This window comes from Carlito syrichta, unplaced genomic scaffold (assembly GCF_000164805.1).
Source record: "Carlito syrichta isolate Samal-C Ts95f unplaced genomic scaffold, Tarsius_syrichta-2.0.1 Scaffold303594, whole genome shotgun sequence".
Lineage (NCBI taxonomy): Eukaryota > Metazoa > Chordata > Mammalia > Primates > Tarsiidae > Carlito > Carlito syrichta.
The window spans coordinates 42,366-64,466 of NW_007247690.1; the positions used below are offsets into that span (position 1 = coordinate 42,366).

General features: G+C 37.6%; 1 protein-coding gene across 1 annotated transcript in view; it reads left to right on the forward strand.

The window, feature by feature from the left end:
* The window catches only part of SEMA5A (semaphorin 5A), a 120,649-nt gene that overhangs the window by 8,714 nt on the left and 89,834 nt on the right, over nt 1-22,101 (forward strand). Inside the window, exons 3-4 of the mRNA XM_008058694.1 lie at nt 10,043-10,160; nt 19,857-20,038. Of these exons, the coding sequence (XP_008056885.1) occupies nt 10,043-10,160; nt 19,857-20,038 (300 nt within the window). The remainder of the gene's footprint in view (nt 1-10,042; nt 10,161-19,856; nt 20,039-22,101) is intronic.

Below are 22,101 nucleotides of genomic sequence, written 5' to 3' on the forward strand. Positions count from 1 at the left end.
GAGTTTAAAAAATATATGAGTCAGTATTCAAAGAGTCATGGTTTTTTTTTTTTTTAACTCTTTGAATACTGACATATATTTTTTAAACTTTTATTTGACACACATCATAATTTATGAGATAATAGGAACATGCCAGGTTGTAGAGTTAGCATTTTGTAGATGAGGGATTGACCTACCTCAAAGAGAGACTGTGTGAAGAATCATCAGTCATAGACTAGAAACTAGAGTTTCACGTACTTTATGGTGTCTGGCAAGACAGGTTCAGTAAATATTAATTGAATTAGCAAGTGGAGTCTCTTTCCTCTCTGCTATTTTACTTCATAATTTGAAAAATGCATGAAATTTTTATTAAAAAGCTAAAACTTCCTTTACAGAACAATGTGGTGCTATAAAACAGTAGCAAAAGAATTAAAAGCCCTTAGGCCTTGGGTGATTTTGTTGTTGTTGTTGTTTTGTTTTCGTTTTATGAACTAACTAAGGTGAAAAGAAAAGCTGGGAACTGCAAAAAACATAGCCTATATAGAAAATAAAATAACCACACCTTTGAAACTTTATAAAACTGGAGGCAAATTTGGGACCATTGAGAAAAGACTTTGGTTCATTTGAATGAGCGGCTATCTGGTCATTCTTAATTCAGTTAGCCTGTAATAGTGACATTTAGCTAAAGAAATTAACACCTCATTAAGAAAACTAGTATGGAAATTAGATTACTGCATGACACATTGCTCTAAAGGGCAAAGTTCTGAAAGGTAGAGTTAATAGGTTGGTACCTTAATTAATTAAATATTCCCTAAAGACAGCATCTGCCCAATAGGAAAAGCATGCAAAGCAGAGAGAAACTCCAGGGTCCCCACATGATCTCCTAGTAAGGTAAACTTTCGTTATTTGTTTATTATTCCCTTAAGCATTAAGAAGGACATTTTGACATGTATCCATTTCACAAAGTAAATATTCTCCCCATAAAATGAATTTAATATTTTCCAAATCTCAATTTCCTAAGTTTTCATTTACTCTGGCTTTGGTTCAACCTCTGAAGACTCTGGATTTTCCTTAAAATTTCTTCATAGTATATTTATTGAATTCAGTACATGCCAAACACCTTGCCAGACCTTGCATATAGGATGATGAATGGAGCCTCCCTGACCCTGCTCTCATGGGGGCACAGAATCTAATGAGAAATTCTGGCATAGATGAAATCACCTGAATATCTGTTATGAAATCCAGTCATAGTACCTTGGGGTTACCTTAGACTTTATTCCAAAGTTGATTTACCTTTAAAATCTAATACTGAAGCCGGGCTCGGTGGCTCAGCCTGTAATACTGCGCCTTTGGGAGGCTGAGGTGAGTGGATTGCCTGAGCACGCGGGTTCGAGACCCGCCTGGGCAGCGAGACCTCATCTCTACAATAAATCAAAAAATTAGCTGGGCGTGGTAGTGCGCACCTGTAGTTCCAGCTACTTGGAAGGCTGAGGCAGAAGGATCGCCAGAGCCCAGCAGGTGGAGGCTGCGGTGACCGGGAGCGGCCACTGCACTCCAGTCTGGGCGACAGAGTGAGACTCCAATTCAAAAAAAAAAAAAAAAAAAATCTGATGCTGGACTACACCAGGACCTAATCTCCTCACCTGACATTCCTATCCAGTTATTTTAAATCTATATCTGTATCATCACAAGTGCTCTAATCTTCAATTTCCAATAGTAAGGAAACTAATCACCAAATTATGATACACTCATTCAATGGATTCTTCTCTCAGTGGGATATGCTGAAGCCATTAAGTGATGACTGTGAAGATATCTCTATGATATAACAGTAACTGAAAAAAGCACAACAATATTATGTGGATGCCATAATTACAACTATTTAAAAATATAAAGAGAAAACAGCAGAGACTGCTGTTTAGCATTCACCAATATGCTAATTATGACTGTGAAGAACACATGATAAGAGGGCTTCTGAGGTGGGCTTCAGTCTTCCAGCGCTGTTATAAGGAAACATCCCTGGGCACTGGACAGGTGAGAAAGAAACGATCAACATGAGAAGCTGTCTGGTTTCTAAAAGGATGTATTCTTGGTCTCTAAATGGCAAACTGTGCTCTAAACAATCAGTTGGGTAAAGTTTGAAAATTAATTACCAACATTTGGTACTTCAGTTGAGAAACATAACTGTAAGAGCTCACAAAGGAAAAAGTTTTGTTCTTTAATGTCTTCTCCAGAGGTCTGCTACTTTTGAGTTACCAAATTTAAAGCTGCATAACGAATTCCATGGGAAAAGCTTGAGCTGCCCTAGCGTTCTTGACTGCAGAATCCTCAACCTGAGTTACCCCAAACAGCAGTACCTGAGTTTCCCCTAAGGTTTTTTGCTGTACAGTCCAATGAACTCTTAAAGAAATGACCATTCCCATGTGCCTATGAAACAGCATGCATATGGAAAGATCATGAGCTCTGCATTCAGAGGGTTCTGGAAAGGCCTTTTGCTTGGTGTGTGAATATGAACCGGTTACTCAGCTTCCCTGAATCTCTTTTTCCAGCTATGTGTTCCATAGGAGTGTGTTACCAGAAGCAAAGAGACAGAGACTATGTCATGGGTCTGGCACATATGAGTCAATTCCGGGTGGTTTCTTTCCTGTTCCACTTAAGTATTATAGTCAGTTTAATGAGGTCCTTCTGAGCTGGCATTGCCTGGGAATAGTCTTTTTTATTCTCTGCACACTATGTTGAAGGTTAGGTTTCAAAATCTTCCTCTGTTCTAGGTGTAAGTCAAAAGCAAAAATTAATAAATCAAGCAAACCAAAAAGAAAAGAAAAGGAAAAAAGGTAGACTGCTCTTATTTGCCTTCTTTGCCTAATTCTATTGCACCCGGCCCTAGACCAAACTGAAGACCAAATACCGTCAATGATTGGCTGGTCTGCCTTTAAACAACTTCATGTTGTCTAAGAGTTACTGGGCCCATCAAGCCAGATTCTACTGCTCTGCAATAAATTTGTCACCTGACTCTTCCCTGTCTGGAAAAATGCATTCTCCGGCAGTTTGTGAAACTGTACTATGAGCACATTATGTGTGTGGGTGAGTGGTGTCAGCATGAGCTCATTCATTTAGCGGGAGCATCTGCCAGTAGGTATTCAGTAATTCCCTGTCCCAAGCAAACATCTATCGAACTGGAATTCAGGCATTGACGGAGGCTAAACAGGATTAGGTGTGAGGAGAGCCAGGTGCTTCTCCTTGAGCACTGTCACCAGTGGCCCAGCAGTTAAGGAGGGCACTGGAGAATCCAAATCCAAGATAGACGTCACACTTGCTGGAACTATTATGCTGAGAAGGGTGGATGTTCTGCCCATGGGGTGGGCTGTGCTCCAAGGGAGGATTTCTTGGCCCTAAATCTCATCTACTCAACTGTGGGAAAACCATTAAGTTAGGTGATTATAAGAAAACAGAGCAATATCCTATCTGGACTTACTACCCTTTAAGTTTTGTATAAAAATTAAAATGTATTACTTGACATCTTCCTCATTTTTCAGGTGTAATAGTTAACCCTTAAGCCCTATTTCAGAAGGTTTTCTCCTGGAAAGAAACAAACAAACATGTGAGGTGGCAAAGAAATAATTGTGTCTTCATTTTATCCTTAATTGTCTGGTAGGAGAGGAGACTTGGGGAGGCTGACCTTTGACAGTATCTAGAATTATGTGTATTTTATAGAATCAAGAATGTAGACTCCTAAAGGTGTGGGTTTCTCCCTAAAGGAAGGAACCAGTGATTCTTTTCTTTCCTCGTGAGCACACAGACACAGTTTTTTCCAGTCATCACTTCCAGTGGTACTTTCACATCTCTGAGTTGTGAGGGGTTTGTGTTAGGCCACTAACATGCTCTGAGATTCCCTGCTCCCTTGTCCTGGTTTGGGTCCTCGAGTACAGTCCTGGCCATGGCTGAGGCTGCCTTCCTTGGTGAACTTTGTCTTGGCCTTCCCAGAAAGATTCTATATTTGTTTGAGAGAAAAGTTCACCATAACTGAAGCCTACACCAAAGCCAAGATAAACAGCTCAGGGTTCAGTGCATGGTGAGGGGGCGGAATAGACTGTCTGCATCAGATCAGAAACCAAAGCTGGTGCCCCAAGTTAATCTTGATTTCTGGATCCAGAAAGCACTTTTGGCAGCTTATGTCAAATGTGCGCTGCTCTTGTCACTCTTTTTAAAAAATTATCAATTTTCCTAAAATTCTTTGCTGTAAAATCTTATTTACTTTAAAACAGATTTTTTAATGAATTTTAAATGTTATATCTTCCTATGAAGGCTTTAACTAAAAAAAAAAAAATGCTTAGTATTAGTGGAAGTATATATAAATTATTTAAATTTAATACTAAAAGCAAATTGAAGTGTAAAAAATAGTGTTATTTCTAGTAAGATAAAGGTTTTAGTTGCAATTCCTCAGGTAAACGAGTAGATTCTGAAGTATATAGTATCATGGTCCTTAGGAATGAGATAGATTTTCTTATGAATTACGGAAAGAATAATTCATCAATGGATAAGTTGACTGCTACTACAGTGGCGGTAATGATATAGCATTGATATTTGAAATGTATCTTCTGCACATTTCAAGCACTTTAAAGTATGCAACACTTACAAGGATACCCTAAATCTTTATTGGGACTTGAGGGCTCTTCCCATTTCACGCCTCAAGCTTCAGCCAAAGCCTGGCCTCCATTTATTTAGTTCTTCACATTCTCCAAGTTCTCCCCCACCTGAGCACCTTTCTGATGCTGATCTCTTTGCTGAAATGGTCCCTCTTGCTGATCAAATCGATCACCTCCATATGTTCTCTTGGTCTCAGTTTAAATGTCACTCCCTAAGTATCACCTAACTCCAGACTCTTAAGAACCTTTGGATTTTTTCTTTGTAGCTAGTTTTGGATGTTTATTAGTGTTATTGCTTAATGTTTCTTTTCCTAAACACATGACAAGTTCTTTGAGCCTTATAAGCATGTGCTGAACCAATGATGAATGATTAAGACACTTTTAAAACCCCATGTTTGAACACATGTTAATATGGCAAAAATTCTTAGAATTAAAAACAAATGGACATAATGACAATTAGTGTGACAGAAATAAGCTAGATATAGACATCAATACTTGCATAATCTAATATGCATGAAGAACATATTTATTAATAAATCCCAACTTTTCATAAATACAGTAAAAAGATTTTAATGAACATATCTATTCTTTCTATTACTCAAATTGACAAATAACACAACTGCAAAGTTAAAATGTAAAGAGAAAACATATATATGTATATATATAGAGAGAGAGAGAAAGAAAGAGAGAGCACGAGAGCATTGTCATGCAAACATGAAAGCATTATCTTTCTAAATATATGCTTAGTTCTAAAACATACTCTTGATAAATGTATTTTAAAAATAAAATTTAAAAAATTAAACTGTTAGGTTCTGATCCACATTGTTCTCTGAATTCAGATACTTTCAGATTCCAGGGCAACATATAAAATGAAAATTATGTAAAATTATTAGCAAATTAAGAGCATTTTTACAATGAATATTGACAATTATCACTGTTCAATATATATTTATGAGGTACAAAATGATGCTGTGATATATGTTTACAATTTGGGATGTTTAAATCAAGCTAAAACCTATATTAAAAATGTTCACCTCACAAGGAAAAATGTCTTTCAGTGTGGAATACAGAAAAGTCACTTTCTTGATGGCTGCATTAATTGGAAACCCAAGGTTTTCTGCAGTCTCTTTAAGAGACCCAACTTCCAAAAATAATAACTTGTGATGATAGGTTTTTCTTCAAGTATAATTTAGGATAAAGGTGGAGCTCATCTGAGTTTGCCCATGGTAGAAAATATCTTACATGAGGAAATTGTGTTTATATACTTATGGTATTTTTATTGAATGAGCGTTTGTGTTTGTACAGTAGTTTTAATATTTGGAGGATAAGTGGAATGTGAAGACTATGCAGAACCGTCTGCATTATCGGAAGAAAGAGATGTTATTACAGGCAACTTTTCATTTAAAACAGCTTAAAATACTTCCCTCTAACACTATGGCATTGTTTTAGGTCTCCAGGCCGCTTTGCAGGGGAAGTCTGGAGTAAAGTTAGGGAGTCTGTGGAATTTTTCCCTTTTGGGAAGTTTAATTTTCCTTAATGGTCATGTTGCTTTAATAAGAAACACGGAAAGGAATTCAGGTCTTTTAAATGATTCTCTTATTGTAGCTTTGCTACGCTTTTGATCTGTGTATGGAATCACACACAGAGAATCCCTGTTATGTGGCGTACAATGTGTCATTTGGTCAATAAGGAATTACCCTCTGGTTTGTCCTTAGAAGCGCCCAACATAAATCTGTCACTTTTGGCTCATTTAGTAAAACTGGGGCACTCCTAGGTCTGAACTCATTGACACAGTCAGGTGAGGTCACAGCAGGACACAAGACTCTTAGTCTCCACCCCAGCCAAGTCTGTCTCTTGAGTTGTCCTTGAAATGTCTTCAGATTTCAAAAAAACTTCCTCTGGGTATGCAGAACAACACTGCACATGCAAAGTTACTTAGGAAGAATTCACTGATCCCTGGTCCTTTGTAGATACAAAAATGCACACTTTTGATGGTCGTAGTCATTGGTTGTGGTGGTTTAGTCTCATTTCTCTATGTCCTGAATAAAATAAAAGGGGGAGGTATTATTAAATCAACTGTGTGTCTTAACATTAAGACATTTTATGTGTGTTTTATATAATAGAAATACAGGTTAAGTTTTGTTCAGTAAAACTGATAATTAAAATAATATTTTTATTTAAGGAATAAATTATTTGAGATTATTTTCCTCAAGCTAGAGATTTTAAAAAGTTGATGCTCACACATTTTAAAAATATGTTATCCAAATTCAATAGAAAAAGGAAAAAGAAGTTACAATTTGTATCTCCTATTCGTATTCCTAACACCTGGATCTGTTATGTTGGTTTGAGATTTAAGAAGTTTAGATTATAAAATATGTATATACAGTGTTTGATTTTTTTTGATAAGGGGAAGAAAAGAGAGTCACAAAAATGCATTTCAAATGGATCAGAAATATGAAGACAGATGAAATGATATTTTAGAAGAATCAGAAGGAATCAGGGATAAATTTTTCCATTATCTTCAAGTGAAAAGATCTTTCTTAACATGGTATAAAATCTGTATGTTATAAAGCAAAATACTCATAACCTTTACTATGTAAAATGTTGTAACATTTGTAACTCAAAAAATTACAATCAAACAGAAAAAATGTTCACAGAGGGCTAAATTTGAATACCAAAATCAAATCTTCTGGAAACATGGTTACCAGAAGATTTGTAACATGTACAAAATAAATTACTCACGAAAAAGGCCAAAATCAGGAATTGAATATGGATAGGATGTTCACACAAAAGGAAACATCAATGACCAGTGAGTGCACACACACATTCTGAGTCTTTACCCAACTTACAATTTAAATCAATGAAAACAGATGACTGGGAAATTCTGTTTTTTCATCTACCAGGAAAAGGTGAGTTGAAAAAAAATATGGCAGCATCCAGTGTGAAACAGGGTGGGGTGAAAGAGGTGCCCGATATTGTTAATTGGTGCAAAGTTAATCATACCTATGACTTTTAACTCTTCAGTTCCACTTGTAAGATTTTAGCATATAGAAAACCTGTACAAAAATGAGCCTTACAGCCTTGGTATTAAGGAGAAATTTTAATAAATGTTGGTTCGTTGAGGAAATGGAGCACTATACAGTTATTTTGAAAAATAAGGGAATGGGTATTGTGGCTCATGCCTATAATCCTCACATTTTGATAGGCCGAAGTGGGAGATTTGCTTAAGCCCAGGAGTTTGAGACCAGCTTGGGCAACATAGCCAGACCCCATTGTTTTTTATTCTTTACAAAGAATAAAAAATATTATCCAGGCATGGTGGTGCATGCCTATAGTGCCAGCTGCTCCAGAGACTGAGCAGGAGAGGTCCCTTTAGCTCAGGAGTTTGACATTACAGTGAGCTATGTTTGCGCCATTGCATTCCAGTCTGGTGACAGAGGGAGATCCTGTTTCAAAAAATAAGCAAATGAATAAATAAATAAGGTAGAGCTATATTTATTGACAAGCATCATGCAATGATATATTACTAGTTGTTAAAAGCAAACTATGAAGCAGTGTGTGCAATCACATTTGCATGTAGCTCATCATGGTATATAATATTTAATTGTACAAATCATATAATTATATACACAAAATAATAACAAAATATATATTTGTAAATATGGCTTATAGGTATGGAAAAAATATCTGCAAAATATATGAGTTCATATGAACAGTTCTACTATTGGGGAAGAGAAGACTTTACCCTGTCTGTTACAGTGGTCTTGCTGGAGTTCTAAATGAAAGTAATATGTATACATGGTCACATATTAAAGATTACTGATGAGATTATAGTGACAGGTAATTGTATAACACCCTCTTATACCCCATCTTACCCCTGCTACAGAGAAGCAGCCTTTTTTTTTTTTTTTTGATTACTGCTTTGAGCACTTCTTAGGCACTTAAGAAGTAATAATTGTATAATAACTTACTAAATATTACTTGATTGTTCAATGGTAAGCATATCCACTCTAGCTGTAAAGCCTTCAAATTGACCTTTTCCCACTCCAGTTTCTTTATTTTAAAATGGGAATAAATTTAGTACCTAATTGAGGTACTATATTATAAGGTTGTTTTGGGGTTTCAATGACAATTAAAATTATGATCTTAGATCATGTTCTTAGTGTTTTTTATATGGTTAACACATTTCATGGGCTAATGATGATTATTTTATGTTATTAATATAATCAACTTATCATTACTTATACTACCTCCCTGCCGCCATGTTGGGTAGTTAAGCTCCAATTTCCAGTACTTTCCTTGGTTCTTTGCTAACTCTATCATAAATCTTTCCTCGCTGTAAGAGGCGTTCTGCCTTGAAGGGGTGGTTGATGACACCTCTAGCTGGTACTATAGAAAGTACTAAGAACATGTTCTAAGATTATAATCTCTAATTGGTCATTTAAACCCCTAAACAATCTTATAGATATGGTATCTCAATTGCCTCTTTCCTCACATCCATTTCCTGCACCTCTGATGTCTTGACCCCTTCAGACAATTCCCAGGTAGTCAGTGTCCTGTTTGCCCTGGTGTCATCTTCTGTTTATTTTTGGCTCTATCACAGCCACCTCTGTCTTCTCCCTCTTCACTGTCTCTTGAATTTATAATGTAGGGGTCACAGTCTTCATCTAATAATGCCCTTGTTGTGTCTGAACTCTTTAATTGAAACACAGTAAAAATAAAATACCCACCCCTTGCAATACTTCTGATATAGTCTTTAGATAGTACAGACATACTTCTATGAAATGACCATTAAATTAAAAATGTTAACACATTTTTAAAGTCACAGTGCATAAAAGAAAGATGCCCTACTTTCTTAAATTTGAACTAACCACATTGAAGGGTTTTGAATATACTTTCTTATCTTTAGGTTAACTTCTCAAATTTTCTGTGCCTCAATTTTTAATTAATAAGTGGTTATAATAATGATTATGGTGGTGGTGGTGGTGATGATAGTGATAAAGTGAAAATAATAATACCTGCCTAACAAATTGTTCAAATGTCTAAATAATACAATCGTTTGTATGAAACCTGTTATTAAGTGGATGATGGTGGTGGTGGTGATAACTATATTATTTTTGATCATTGAAGAATTCTGACTTTAATTCTGTTCATGACACCAGAACACTCATATTGGATTGTTTATTCATCTCTATGTTAGATAAAATAGTTTTTTTCAAAATATCTATATAAATGATTTAATTTTAATTAAACACTGGTGTGTGCAGATAGCTATGTTCTCCAATGTGCAGACTGAATAAATGCCTGCTGTTTGTTACACCTAGTTCTCATTCCTTCCCCTGAGGGACGGGCTCACACTGGTTTATGTGTCTAGCAGTGCGTAAAGCTCTTTCTGTTGATCATGTGGTGTGTATTTCCAGTACCTGCATTGGAGCCCAGGACCCTTACTGCGGCTGGGACGTGGTGATGAAGAAATGCACAAGCCTGGAGGAGAGCTTGAGCATGACGCAGTGGGAGCAGAGCATCTCTGCCTGTCCGGTGAGTACCCATCCTCTCCAGCCTCTGAAAATGCTGCCCAAGGGAGCCCTGCTCTTCCGGCCATCCTTGCCCACACTGCCATCGTGCCTGTGCCTTTTCAGATGAAAACCTGTTCTGCAAACCCAGCCCATGCTCTCTAAACTCATTCGGCTGTTAGTTTGCACGAGAGCCACACAGGATGCTGTTTTCTGTCTATTTGAAGAGAAAAGTCTTAGGAGAAAACAGTGCTAGTTTGATTATGGAGTACACCATCTATGTTTAATTCTCAGATTTTTCTCCCCCTCTTCAGTTTGGTGTGGTCTATTTTACCCCTCATAACACTAACAAAATAGGAACTTTCACACCTATAAATTTCCTTAGGGAGTTATAATTCCAGAAGCTGGCATGAGGGAAGATTTGAAAAGAATGAACTAAAGGATATTACTTTGACCCCTGGGTGAGGCTGCCTCACAGATTCTATTCAGGGTCTCAGGAAGGTCTGGGAGGAACAGCCTGGTGTGTGTTCCCATGTTAAAGCCTGTGGAATGAGGAGAAATTCGCCTGTGTTTAGAGCCACACTCTGGATCCAAGCAAAGCAGGCTCCAGAGTTTCCTTCACTAATCTATTTTTGTTTGGATCCTGACTTGTAGAAGCCAGTATTGAGGAAATTTTTGTGTGTGTGCTTAATTTTTTGTTATTTGGTCTTTAGAAACCTTCATCCAATCATCTCAAATTCTTTCTTCTGTTCTCATTGAACATGAGCAACAGCTATTCACTTCCACATATTTGAAAAGTCGTTAAGTTTCATTGTCATCACAGAACTGCTGATCTACAAGAGAGAGGCGTGGCACGTTGAGTGTGTGAAGTCCTTGCTGTTTCTCCCAACACTGGTTGAGGCATCTCAACAGCTAGTCTATTTCCTGTCAGATAACCTATTCTTTAAGTTATCTAAGTCATGTCATCATGAAGCCTGTCCTTCAACTTGAAGGTCAGAAAACCAGATAGAGTGAGGAGGGCCAGTGTTGTTCCCCAAGTGATGACAGCCGCTCCAGGGACCTTCACTGCCAGGGCATGTGTATCATCACATGTAGGCTCTGGAAAGCTTCCCCAGTGGGGTTAGTTGTAAGTCCTTTTGGTTATTTAACTTCAGATCTATGATTTTAGAAGCAATTTTTTTTCCTGCAGTGTCTCTTGAAAATGGTTTTTAAAATGCCATTGTTTGTGCTAAAGTGTTCTGTACAACACTTTAAGAGCATAGAAATGAGGTGCTTGCCTTAAATTCTTCGTAGCTTTGTAAAACATGAATGTAATATCTGAAATGTGGTTCCTGAGTACAGACATACTCTTTGGAAGAATCAGTATATCTTCTTGTAGAACTCTGATCTTGTATTTTTAATGGTTTTTTTAAAAAGGCAGACAAAAAGAGTAACTATTTTTCTTAAGCAACAAAGTCATTTTCTGGGACCCAGGGCTGTTTTAGTGTGTATCTTAGAGATGCTAATTATGTAATGGAAAAAACACACACCCACTTGGCTTACAACAAATATATGTCTTACACATTTCTACAATCAAAAAATGGAGGGATCCAATATTTAGGAAGTAATGAGAGTGTTGTCACTAAAGTTAAAACTAAAGCTGCTTCCTGTTGCTGAATGGACTGGTTCTGTTAAAAACTCAAGTGAGGTCAGAAGGTAACAAGGACCAGTCCTGGGGTCAAAACTGTCCCCCTCTACCATCTCTGTTTTAAGAAATATAGCTAATATGTGATTTCTGACTTTCTGTCGCTAAAATATTCATACCAAGATTTGTTTCTTCTGATATAAGATGATTGTATCACAAAAGTCATCCCTATCATCTCACCCAATGTGTTTTGTCACATATCAATACATGCTTTTATTAAGAATATACAAATAAGCCAACAGAAGACAATAAAATATGTCATTTTCAACTGAACACAAGAAATTTAGAAGAATACAGACTTAGAAGAAAATGTAGAAGGAAGAACACAGAATCCACATAGTTTTCTGACTTACATATGTTGCCATATAGAAAATGGGAAATATTATGTTCTCTAACTGCTACTCTAGTTATACATTGCTTTCTTTTTTTGCGATTTATTTCCAATTTTTTTTATTTTCAAGATGTGGGGTACAATTCGGGGTTAGGTATATACATGTTCATTATGCAGGTACCCTTGTTAATGAGATGTGCCCCCCCAACCCCAGGCAGATTCCCACTACTGCCAATTCCGCTTCCCCACCCTCCTCCCAGCAGTTTCTCACTACTGCCAATCATTCTCTTATAGTATTATAATAATTGTTCAAGGTCCACTTATGAGTGAGAACATGTGATACATTCTTTTCTAAAATCTATTTCTTAGAAAGCGATGAGCTAGATGAAAATTATTGACATAAAGGTAAAGGAGCCTTAACATAGAGAGGCATTTTTAAAACTATTTTAAAATGTAATTTGTGAATATGTTATTTTCTATATATTTTTTCCTGAAATGGAACGAAAGCTTAATTTTATTGGACATATCACACCACATGCCATCAGTTGTGAAGTACGTCACTGCTTTATATATTGCCAAGAAAAAAAATGCTGCCGGGGATTGCAAAATGCCAGTTGATTTCTGAGATGGAAAAAAAAGCTCATCATCTGTTAATACTTTTATTAATCTACATCTATACATAGATTATAAAGCCGTATATGTCATTATCCAAAGAAAATTAAGCTTTATAAGACAAGGGATTTTTTTAATGAGACCAAGCATTTTATGTCCCATGCAAAAGTGCAAGTTGCATAGTTAAAGAGAGGAGACCCCGTTACATGAAGTGCAGTAAGAGTTAGAGGCGTGTTGATGATGATGAGTCAACCTCGGACTCTCTTATGTGACCCTATCATGTAGATTTTCATAAACCTTGGACCAATGACATAGCATAACTGAGGTCTCCAAAGTCAGTTTTAAAGGTCTAACCTCATGCGCTGGCTGTGATTTATGGCTGCTTTAGGCCACTTGTGCTGCTGTAAAAATACCTGGGATTGGGTAACTTAAAAAAATTAATTCTTTCAGTTCTGGAGGCTGGGAAGTCTAAGGCGAAGGCACTGGTGTTTGATCTGCTGAGGGTCTTCTTGCAGTGTCCTCACATGGGGGAAGGCAGAAGGGCAAGAGAGAGCCAACTCCCTTCACCCTGCCTCTTTATGAGGGCACTCAGTCCCATTCACAAGAGAGGAGCCCTAGCCGGGTGCAGTGGCTCACACCTGTAATCTCAGCACTTTGGGAGGTCAAAGCAGATAGGTTACTTGAGCCCGAGAAGTTGAGACTAGCCTGGGCAACATAACAAGACCACGACTCTAGAACAAAGGCAAAAAATAAGCTGGACGTGGTAGCACGCACCTGTAGTTCTAAGTACTGGGGAGGCCGGGGTGGAAGAATCTCCTGAGCCCAGGAGGTTGAGCCTATGGTGACTTGTGATCATACCATTGCACTCTAGCCTGGGCAACAGAGTGAGACCTTGACTGAGAGAGAGAGAGAGAGAGAGAGAGAGAGAGAGAGAGAGAGAGAGAGAAAAGCTTTCATGGCCTAATCATCCCTTCAAGGTCCCACCTCTTTTAACCTCTTTTATTTTTTATTTTTTTGAGTCAGAGTCTCACTCCATCATCCAGCCTGGAGTGCAGTGGCACACTCATGGCCACCCCAGCATCGACCTGCTGTGCTCCGGTGATCTTTCCTCCTCAGCCTTCCAAGTAGCTGGAACTAGAGGCACATGCTAATTTTTTTTTTGATTTATTGTAGAGACGAAGTCTCGCCAAGTTACTTGGGCTGGTCTCAAACCCGCAGGCTCAGGCAGTCCACTCACCTCAGCCTCCCAAAGTGCTGGAGTGACAGGCTGAGCCACCAAACCCAGCCATGCCCCACCTCTTAATCCTATTACACTGGCAGCATCTGAGTTCAGGAAAAGGCACATTCACCCTACAGCAGTGGATCTTCTGCTCCCCAGAGTTTGAGATGAAAATGGGAGCCCCCAAGAAACCTTCCCAGGGATTTAGGAACTTACTTTCTACTAAAATGATCCCTATTTTAAAATGTTTATGGGTTTCTTTAGTCCAGAAGACAGGGCAATAGCTTACTGACATATTGATTAACATTTTGTTTGCTTATAAAATTGTAATTGAAAACATTACTCTAAGTTTAAGAGATTTGAAGTGCTTGAGTAACATCTAACTCAGCATATCTAGACTGATTAGAATAATATATATGTCCTGAATAACTCGTAATGCTACTTAACAAGGGGAGTGTAGTCTGAAAAATCTACTTTGGTCTGATTTATGCAAGAATTACATCCCTATCCTTTGTGGGAGCATGATTACCAGGATACCATAACACGCAATGAGTTCCTATTTCAAAATACATCACGCCATAACAGACAAAATACATAGACCAAATAAACACCTATGTGTCTGACATTACAGAATTCTTCTTAGATCTGTATAATTAGCATCTGTAGAATGAAAGAGAGTTTAGCAATGATCAAACCCAAAGTCCTCATTTAGACGGCAACTCCACAGACTAGCGTCCAAAGGGTTTACCCAATATTCTAAAACTGCACCGGGAAAGCAACCAGGATTTAAATCCAATATTTTTGACATTATCCCTAATCTTCAGGATAATGACATTCCTAGCTCTCAAAATCTCCCCACAGCAGTGGCTGTTAGGTGGACCAGCAATCCAGTTTCACCTGGCAGAGGATGCCCAGAGAGTAGGTGAGGCATTACTTCTGAATTTGGTATTGAAATCTACTTTACAAGAAAGCAAAGGGAACTGAGATTACATTGTGTTTTTAGGCCATGTGGTCAGTGCCATGTTAGGCAACTTTTGATGGATTATCTCATTTTATGTTCACGGGGACCCTCAGGGATGGAGACCATTGCTTCCATTTTGTAAATGGAAGAACTGGGACTCAGAGGCATGAATTACAGATTGTCCCTGTTCACCCACAGTGCTCACAGCCTCACACAGTACTACGGCTTAGTTCTTTTTAAAGATGCTGCCTTTGCTTTGTAATTCATTTGTAGAGACAGGTTCAAAAGTGATACTAAGTTTCTGAAAAGCATATCCAATGTCCTGTTCTATTGCAATCTCTTGCAAAACAAACAGAAAAGAAAATAAATAAAGAAAAATCATTTAACTTCCGAAAATATCTGAAGAGAAAACATAAGATTTAAATTTAATCATAAGATAATAATGGTTGGCATACAATACTAATCTAAAGATGTGCTCCTGGGACCTTTGACTCACCAAATGCATCTATACCCACAGTTAGTTGAGAATCAATGAATTGAACATGAACAAATGAAACAAAAGATTATGGACAATGAATTGAACACGAACAAATGAAACATAAGATTATGGATGATACTTGTTAACAAAAATTGGATCTTCTTTAGCCAGCACTTGGAAACCTGCTACTTCCTAGGTGAGGAGAAATTTTCTATTACACAGTTGGGCATAAAACTATATGACACTGATTCTTTGAGGCTCTCACCAAAGGAAGGTCTGGGGATCACATTACAGAAGGAAGTGGCTGAGGCCACAGGCTCTAGAATCCCTTGTTTCAAATGATTCTTTGATCTTTTATAATCGCAGTGACTTGGAGCAACTTGTTTATCCCATCTCAGCCTGTTTTCCTATCTGTAAAATAGGATGTAGTTACTAGGGATACAGTGAAGATTCAAGGAGCCAATACATGTAAAGCACGTGGTATATGTTTATCTGTGGTTTAATATTAAATAGTATAAAGCACATAGCAAGTCACTTTGCAGAAATCCAGAAGGGAGCACAACTAATGAGAGTTTAGGTAGCTTCACTTCTCATGTCTGTTTAAGGAAAACTAAGAAAATTATTTTTAAGCCATTGCCTTGCTAAGCTATTTTCCTGTGTCATTCTTACTAGGTCATCTTTTGCTTACCCATATCATAGTATCTCTTTGAGCTATGGTCAAGCCATGTTTCCTGGCTTTGGTCCCCTCTCCTACCTTTGGGAGGTGAATCTCCTCTCTCTCTCTCTCTCTCTCTCTCTCTCTCTCTCCCCTCTCCTCTTCTCTCTCTCCCCACTCCTCTCTCTCTTTCTAACTTAGTTTTTAAATAAACTATACTTTCTAATCTAAAAAAAAATATTTTTAAAAAAATGCCTATTCATATGGAAAAGTAAAACTGCAAATCTTATACTATTACTCATGAAACTATTTCCTAGGCAGATTCTCAAACTAATATGCTTAGGGTCAAAGTAAGTATGTGCTAAAATGCAACACCAAGCCCTCACCCAAATGCCATGTGCTTTTCTGAAGATTGCAAGTATTTCTTACTCTAAAATGCAGTGGAACCTACTGCAGTGGCCCTGGATTGAAAATGCTGCTATCAGAGTCTGGAGATACCTGAGCCCTGGACAGAAACTCAAACTCATATTCTTATTTATTTTGCAGAAGTACCAACACTGTGTGCTCTCACTAATGATCTGCCCAATGCAATTCCCTTCCTTTCTTGTATTTTGTTACCATTACTTTTATTTTTTATCTGCCTCATTCCTTTTAATTATTTCAATAACTGTCAAGCATTTCAAATCCTTGCCCTGTTTTCCTGTGTCATTCTTACTAGGTCATCTGTGGCTTACCCATATTTTTTGAAAGAGAGCATTCATAGTATCTCTTTGGCTAAGACTCTGTCATCTCAGGCTAGACCAAAAGAAGACAAATAAGGGATGTCTGGTGCAGTGATTCTCAACCAGGGCAAGTTGACTCAGAACATTCAGTGATATCTGGAGACATTTTGGGTTGTCACATCTAAGGTTCATGGGATATGGGCATCCAGTGGGTGGAGGCCTGGCATATCATGAAATACCCACAATGCACATCATGGCCCCCACAAAAGAATTCTCTAGCCCAAATGTCAATAATGTTGAGGTTGAGAAACCCTAGGGTATTGGGAAAAAAAGAAAGACCTGTATTTCAAATGACATCTTCCAAATAAGTAACTATGGAATCTTTGGCAAGTTATAAAATTTCTTTGAATCTCAGTTTGCTTTTTGTATAAAAACAATATTCAGATATGAATCCTATAGGATTGCATATACCTAAAAGTAATAGAGTTCCCTGTAAATGGGACTTTAAAAAGACCATTTTCACCCTAGGATGCATTGGAAGGTGGTAGTCTGAGGATTGATTGTACTGCCTAATTCAGGTAGAGCACCTTCAGGCTTAGGACAGTCACTGCTCCCATGTTGTTCTTCCCTGTGGACTTCAACATCCCTTCAACCCAGCCCACACCCTGCCCAGAGTGCCTTTATCATGTTTTCTTTAAAATCTCATGGACTGTGGGTCCTTTAATCTGCAAGGGCCATGACAAATGCAATCTGAAACACAGATTCTTCATCTTTGGGACCCTACCTATCCATGAAGCTGTGTTGCTTTATGGTGTTCAACTTGTGGGGCTCTCTTTCCCTAGCACTGCAGTGACCTTCTAGAGGCTTCTGACCCCTTCTGTCTGACACTGGACCGGGTCACTGTTTATTCTACAGAAAAACAAGACTTCAGACAAGAAGGAGATATGTAAAATTTTAGGGTCAACATAATGTTTTAAACTAATGGATGTTGGCATTCTGCATAGATTTATAATGTTGGTTGTTTTTTGTTATTTGCTTGAAAAATTCACTTATTTTTAGGCTTGATAGGCTTCTGCATCATTTGAATGAACTGTGACACTTTTAAAAAATCTGTATGTTTTGGGGTGTCAAGAGAGACAGCCACTTGCCCACGTGTCACATACACAGTTGCCTGGTGGTATTGACTGGCATAGTCCAGCCCTGGGCTTCCAAATTCCATCTCTCTACAGTTCATCTGCTCACCAACAAACAAGCTCAGCAGGAAGTACCTTGTATTCCTATACAAATTCAGCCAATAAGCCAAACTTGTCAGCAACTTGAAAAACAATACATACAGATTTTTATCATGGAAAAAAAAAATGCCCAAGGCAGTAAACACATCCTTTTTCTTCTTATCCCTAGTGAAAATTCTTGTCCCTGATTTTCCCTTTCAGCAAAACATCTCCATGCCAGAGGCAAATGGGGAAGTATGTGGATCTGTGGGCCTTTGGGAACTGGGTATTTTGGCATCCAGATCCAGGTCTTATCTGATGTAGAACATACTTTGAAAGTGAAGGGGAAGGCACGCGATACCTTATTCGTGTTTGTGAAACCAACATGGGACTCAACATCATTTCCGTACAATTCCGCACATGCCTACACTGGAGTGCAGTGGCATAGTCATAGCTCACTGTCAATTCAAATTTCTTGACTCAAGTGTTACTTCTGCTTCAACCTCCCAAGTAGTTAGGACTACAGACATGTGCTACTATGTCTGACTATTTTTAAAATTTTTCTTAGTGATGGCATGTCTTGTTATGTTGTCCAGGCTGGTCTTGAACTTTTTGGCCTCAAGCTGTCCTCCTACTTCAGCCTTTCAGAGTGCTGAGATTATAGGCATGAGCCACGTTGCTCAGCTGGGAAAACTCGTATCACTTCTCTTTCACCCTAGAGGAATCTGCCTTGTAGGCCCTTATGCCAACCACTTGCAAATGCTTACGTGGCATTTTCTTTAACTTCATAGTACATAGTAAGAGTAATAAGGGAAGAAAACTCCCCACAGTGATGGGGAGAGGCCTGGGTGCCCCTCAGCATTTGGCAGCTTCATTTATCTGCCCTCTGCCTTTCTAGCCCTTATAATGCTGTCACTCCTTCACCCTTTAAGATTCAACACAAGTTCTTTGTTCTTCTAGACCCCAGGGACTTGTTACATGGTCCCTCCTCTACTCCCATAGCCCCTGTCTGTGACTCCCATCATTGTACTTCACACACAATAATAGTTATATGACTAGCTCTTCCTCACTGGCTCATAAACTCAGAGAGAGTGATTAGAGCACAGGCTATGGCTAACAACCAATAAAGCTTCGGGTGCTTAATAGGCACTCTTTAAATGTGTTTTGAATTGATCGTCAGTTTGAGGTGACATTAGAGCCAGGTCAGGTCTTCAATGACAGCTATGTCACCAGATTTTTTCAGGTACATAACCATGCAACAAAATTGTACAGCTATGATTTTCTTTACACTTTGTCTTGATTCTTGGATTTCTCCTATTGGTAGACAATCCTGCCATAACCTGATTGTCAAGTTACTAGAATCCTTCATTTCTCTTCCCCTGTCCTCAGCCCTCCTCTTCCTATCAACTTCCTCCTCCTCCTACTCCATCTCCTTTTTCTTCTTCTCTTTCCCTTTCCTCCTTCTCCTCTTCCTTGTCTTGTTATCCTCCTCTACATCTTTTCTCTCCTACTTCTTCTGTCCTTTGATCTTCTTCCTCTCCCTTTTCCTCTTCTCTTCTTTTCAGATTCCCTCCTTCTCTTCCTTCTTCCTCTTAATTTTCTTCTTCTCCTCCTTCCCTGTCTCCTCTTTCCTACTCCCTTTCTCCATCCTCCTCTTTCCTCACCCTCTCTGCTAATGACCTCTGCTGCTTTACTCCAAAATTCTTCCTCATGCAATTCTTTTTAATTGTAACAGCAACAAAAATTCCAAGGGAATTCCAATTGTCCTTTGAGAGATCTTTTATTTTTACTCTATTCTGCGTAGAGTTTTAACCCTTTCTGACTTCCCTATTTGATTTTACTCCCTAGACCCGGAACCTTACGGTGGATGGACACTTTGGCACATGGTCTCCATGGACGCCCTGCACTCACACGGATGGCAGCACTGTGGGGTCCTGCCTCTGTCGATCCCGCTCCTGTGACAGCCCAGCCCCACAGTGTGGTGGCTGGCCATGTGAGGGTCCCAGCATGGAGATCGCCAACTGTTCCAGGTATGTCCCACGGATATACTGTGTGTGTTATATTCAAATTCTCAAGAAACTTGGAGAGAAAAGTGGCAAAATGACAGGGGCGTCTCCCACTTAAAAATTACATGATCTCTGGAAGGAAATGTTTAACTATAAATGAGATTATAGATCTAAACCTATTCATATGCTCATCATTCGATTAGGAAAAATATTTTTCATTTGTACAATATGGTTGCTTTTTTAAAGGAAAATGTCCATGCTATTAAGAATCTTTTTCTGGAATACATAAACTAATAGGTCATTTCTGCTAGAACATGGTATATTAATCAGAACAGGAAGAAAAGTTCTTGATCAAAAGTCTCTACCCTACTCTATAGTATGTGAACTCAAAACAACTCAATTCAGCTAACATTAGGCTCTGGGTAAACAGAACAGTTTAAATATCATAACATACTGAGTAGATTTCCTGTTTTCTCTGCTTATTGTGGTATTGTTGTTTGATTTTTTTTTATTACAACTATACTCAAATTGGTCCTCCTTCTCCTATGCCTATAGCACCATGACCACAGAGATAATTTAAAGTAGGCATCAGGAAAGCCTCTCAAATGAGTCTTCAAGCTGCCTCCTCATTTGTTCATTAATTTAAGTATTTTTAGAAAGTATTATCTTCTTTCTATGAGCCTAGTTTTTTTACACCACAAAGTTGAAAGGAGCGAATTAGGGCTACAGAGATTAGATGATTTTGAGTTACAGAGGACACATCAACATTGCGTTATGCACTGCACACTTTCTATAAAACTAAATGGTTTCCATAGATGCCTGGCAGAAACTTTATAAAAGCTATAAACTATATTTGAAGATTACAATCAGTAGCTAATACTTTTTTCATATTGTTTAATGGATAAAGAACTACCAAGTGCATTATTGCGACTTGTTTATTGATACAGCTTCGGTTCTTATTCTAGTTGGAAAGTATTTTAAGATTAATGCTGAAAAAGTGAGCCAGTTTAAGTGATGCTTTAAATGCATAAATGGATTGCTTTGTACTGATAGTCACAAAAGGGATGCCTTTACTGATATGTGCTGACTTTATGCTACTTTCGTTGACCACCATGTCTGCCCCTAAGCAGCATCTAGAAGTGTGCAAACCCAGGGCCAGATAATAAACATATACATATAAGGTTTATTTATTTCCTCATGTCCTATACTCTTATTACCAATATATGCTTTCATTTACTTACTGTCTTGTACATATGTCCCATATATTGTAAATAGAATATATCATAAAATTGTATGCTTGTGAAAAGGTTTAAGAAATGAAGCATTTCCAAAAAATTTTGAAACACTGTTTTCTGCATTATCCAACAACGTTTTCATATATAAAGAAACTTATGAAAGTAAAAATATGATTTTATATACCAAAATTGCTATTTAAGTTTTTTATCTGATTCAGTGGACAACTTAGATAATTTTTAGATTATAGGAAGCAGGATATAAGATATTAACAAATTACCTTTGTGAGGAATGTGGGAGAATCTGTCTTAATTTGTAATGTCTGGTTAAATTATGATAAAGCAGTTTTATTGTAACATCATATAAAAAGCTATCACTATATATTTTATTAAATCATTAAATTTTAGTAAACGAAGTAGGGGAATACGAAATATGCTAAAAATTGTCTAAGGTGAACTTTTATTTGAAAGTATTTTAGAAATTATACATTCACTTCATTATTTATACCTAGACTTTCAATGACAATTGTGAACTTTCATGTTTTTAAAGGAATGTATAAAGTATAGATGAAAATTAATGTGAGTTGATTTTTTTCAAAGCAAATAAAACTTAAAAGCTATTGAGATATTCAAATAAATATACATGTAATTGCAGAAGTAGAAGACAGTTTCACGTGAAGTAGACCATCCATATGAGAATTTGGAATCAGATTTGATAGATGTTTTATCACCTAAACTCTTTAAAAATATCTATAATATATTGTTAATAACAAGAGCAAACTGCTAAAGGAGATATTTAAATGATAAGCCATCTGAATACAGGCATTTTAAGAAAAAAATACAGTACTAAAAAAT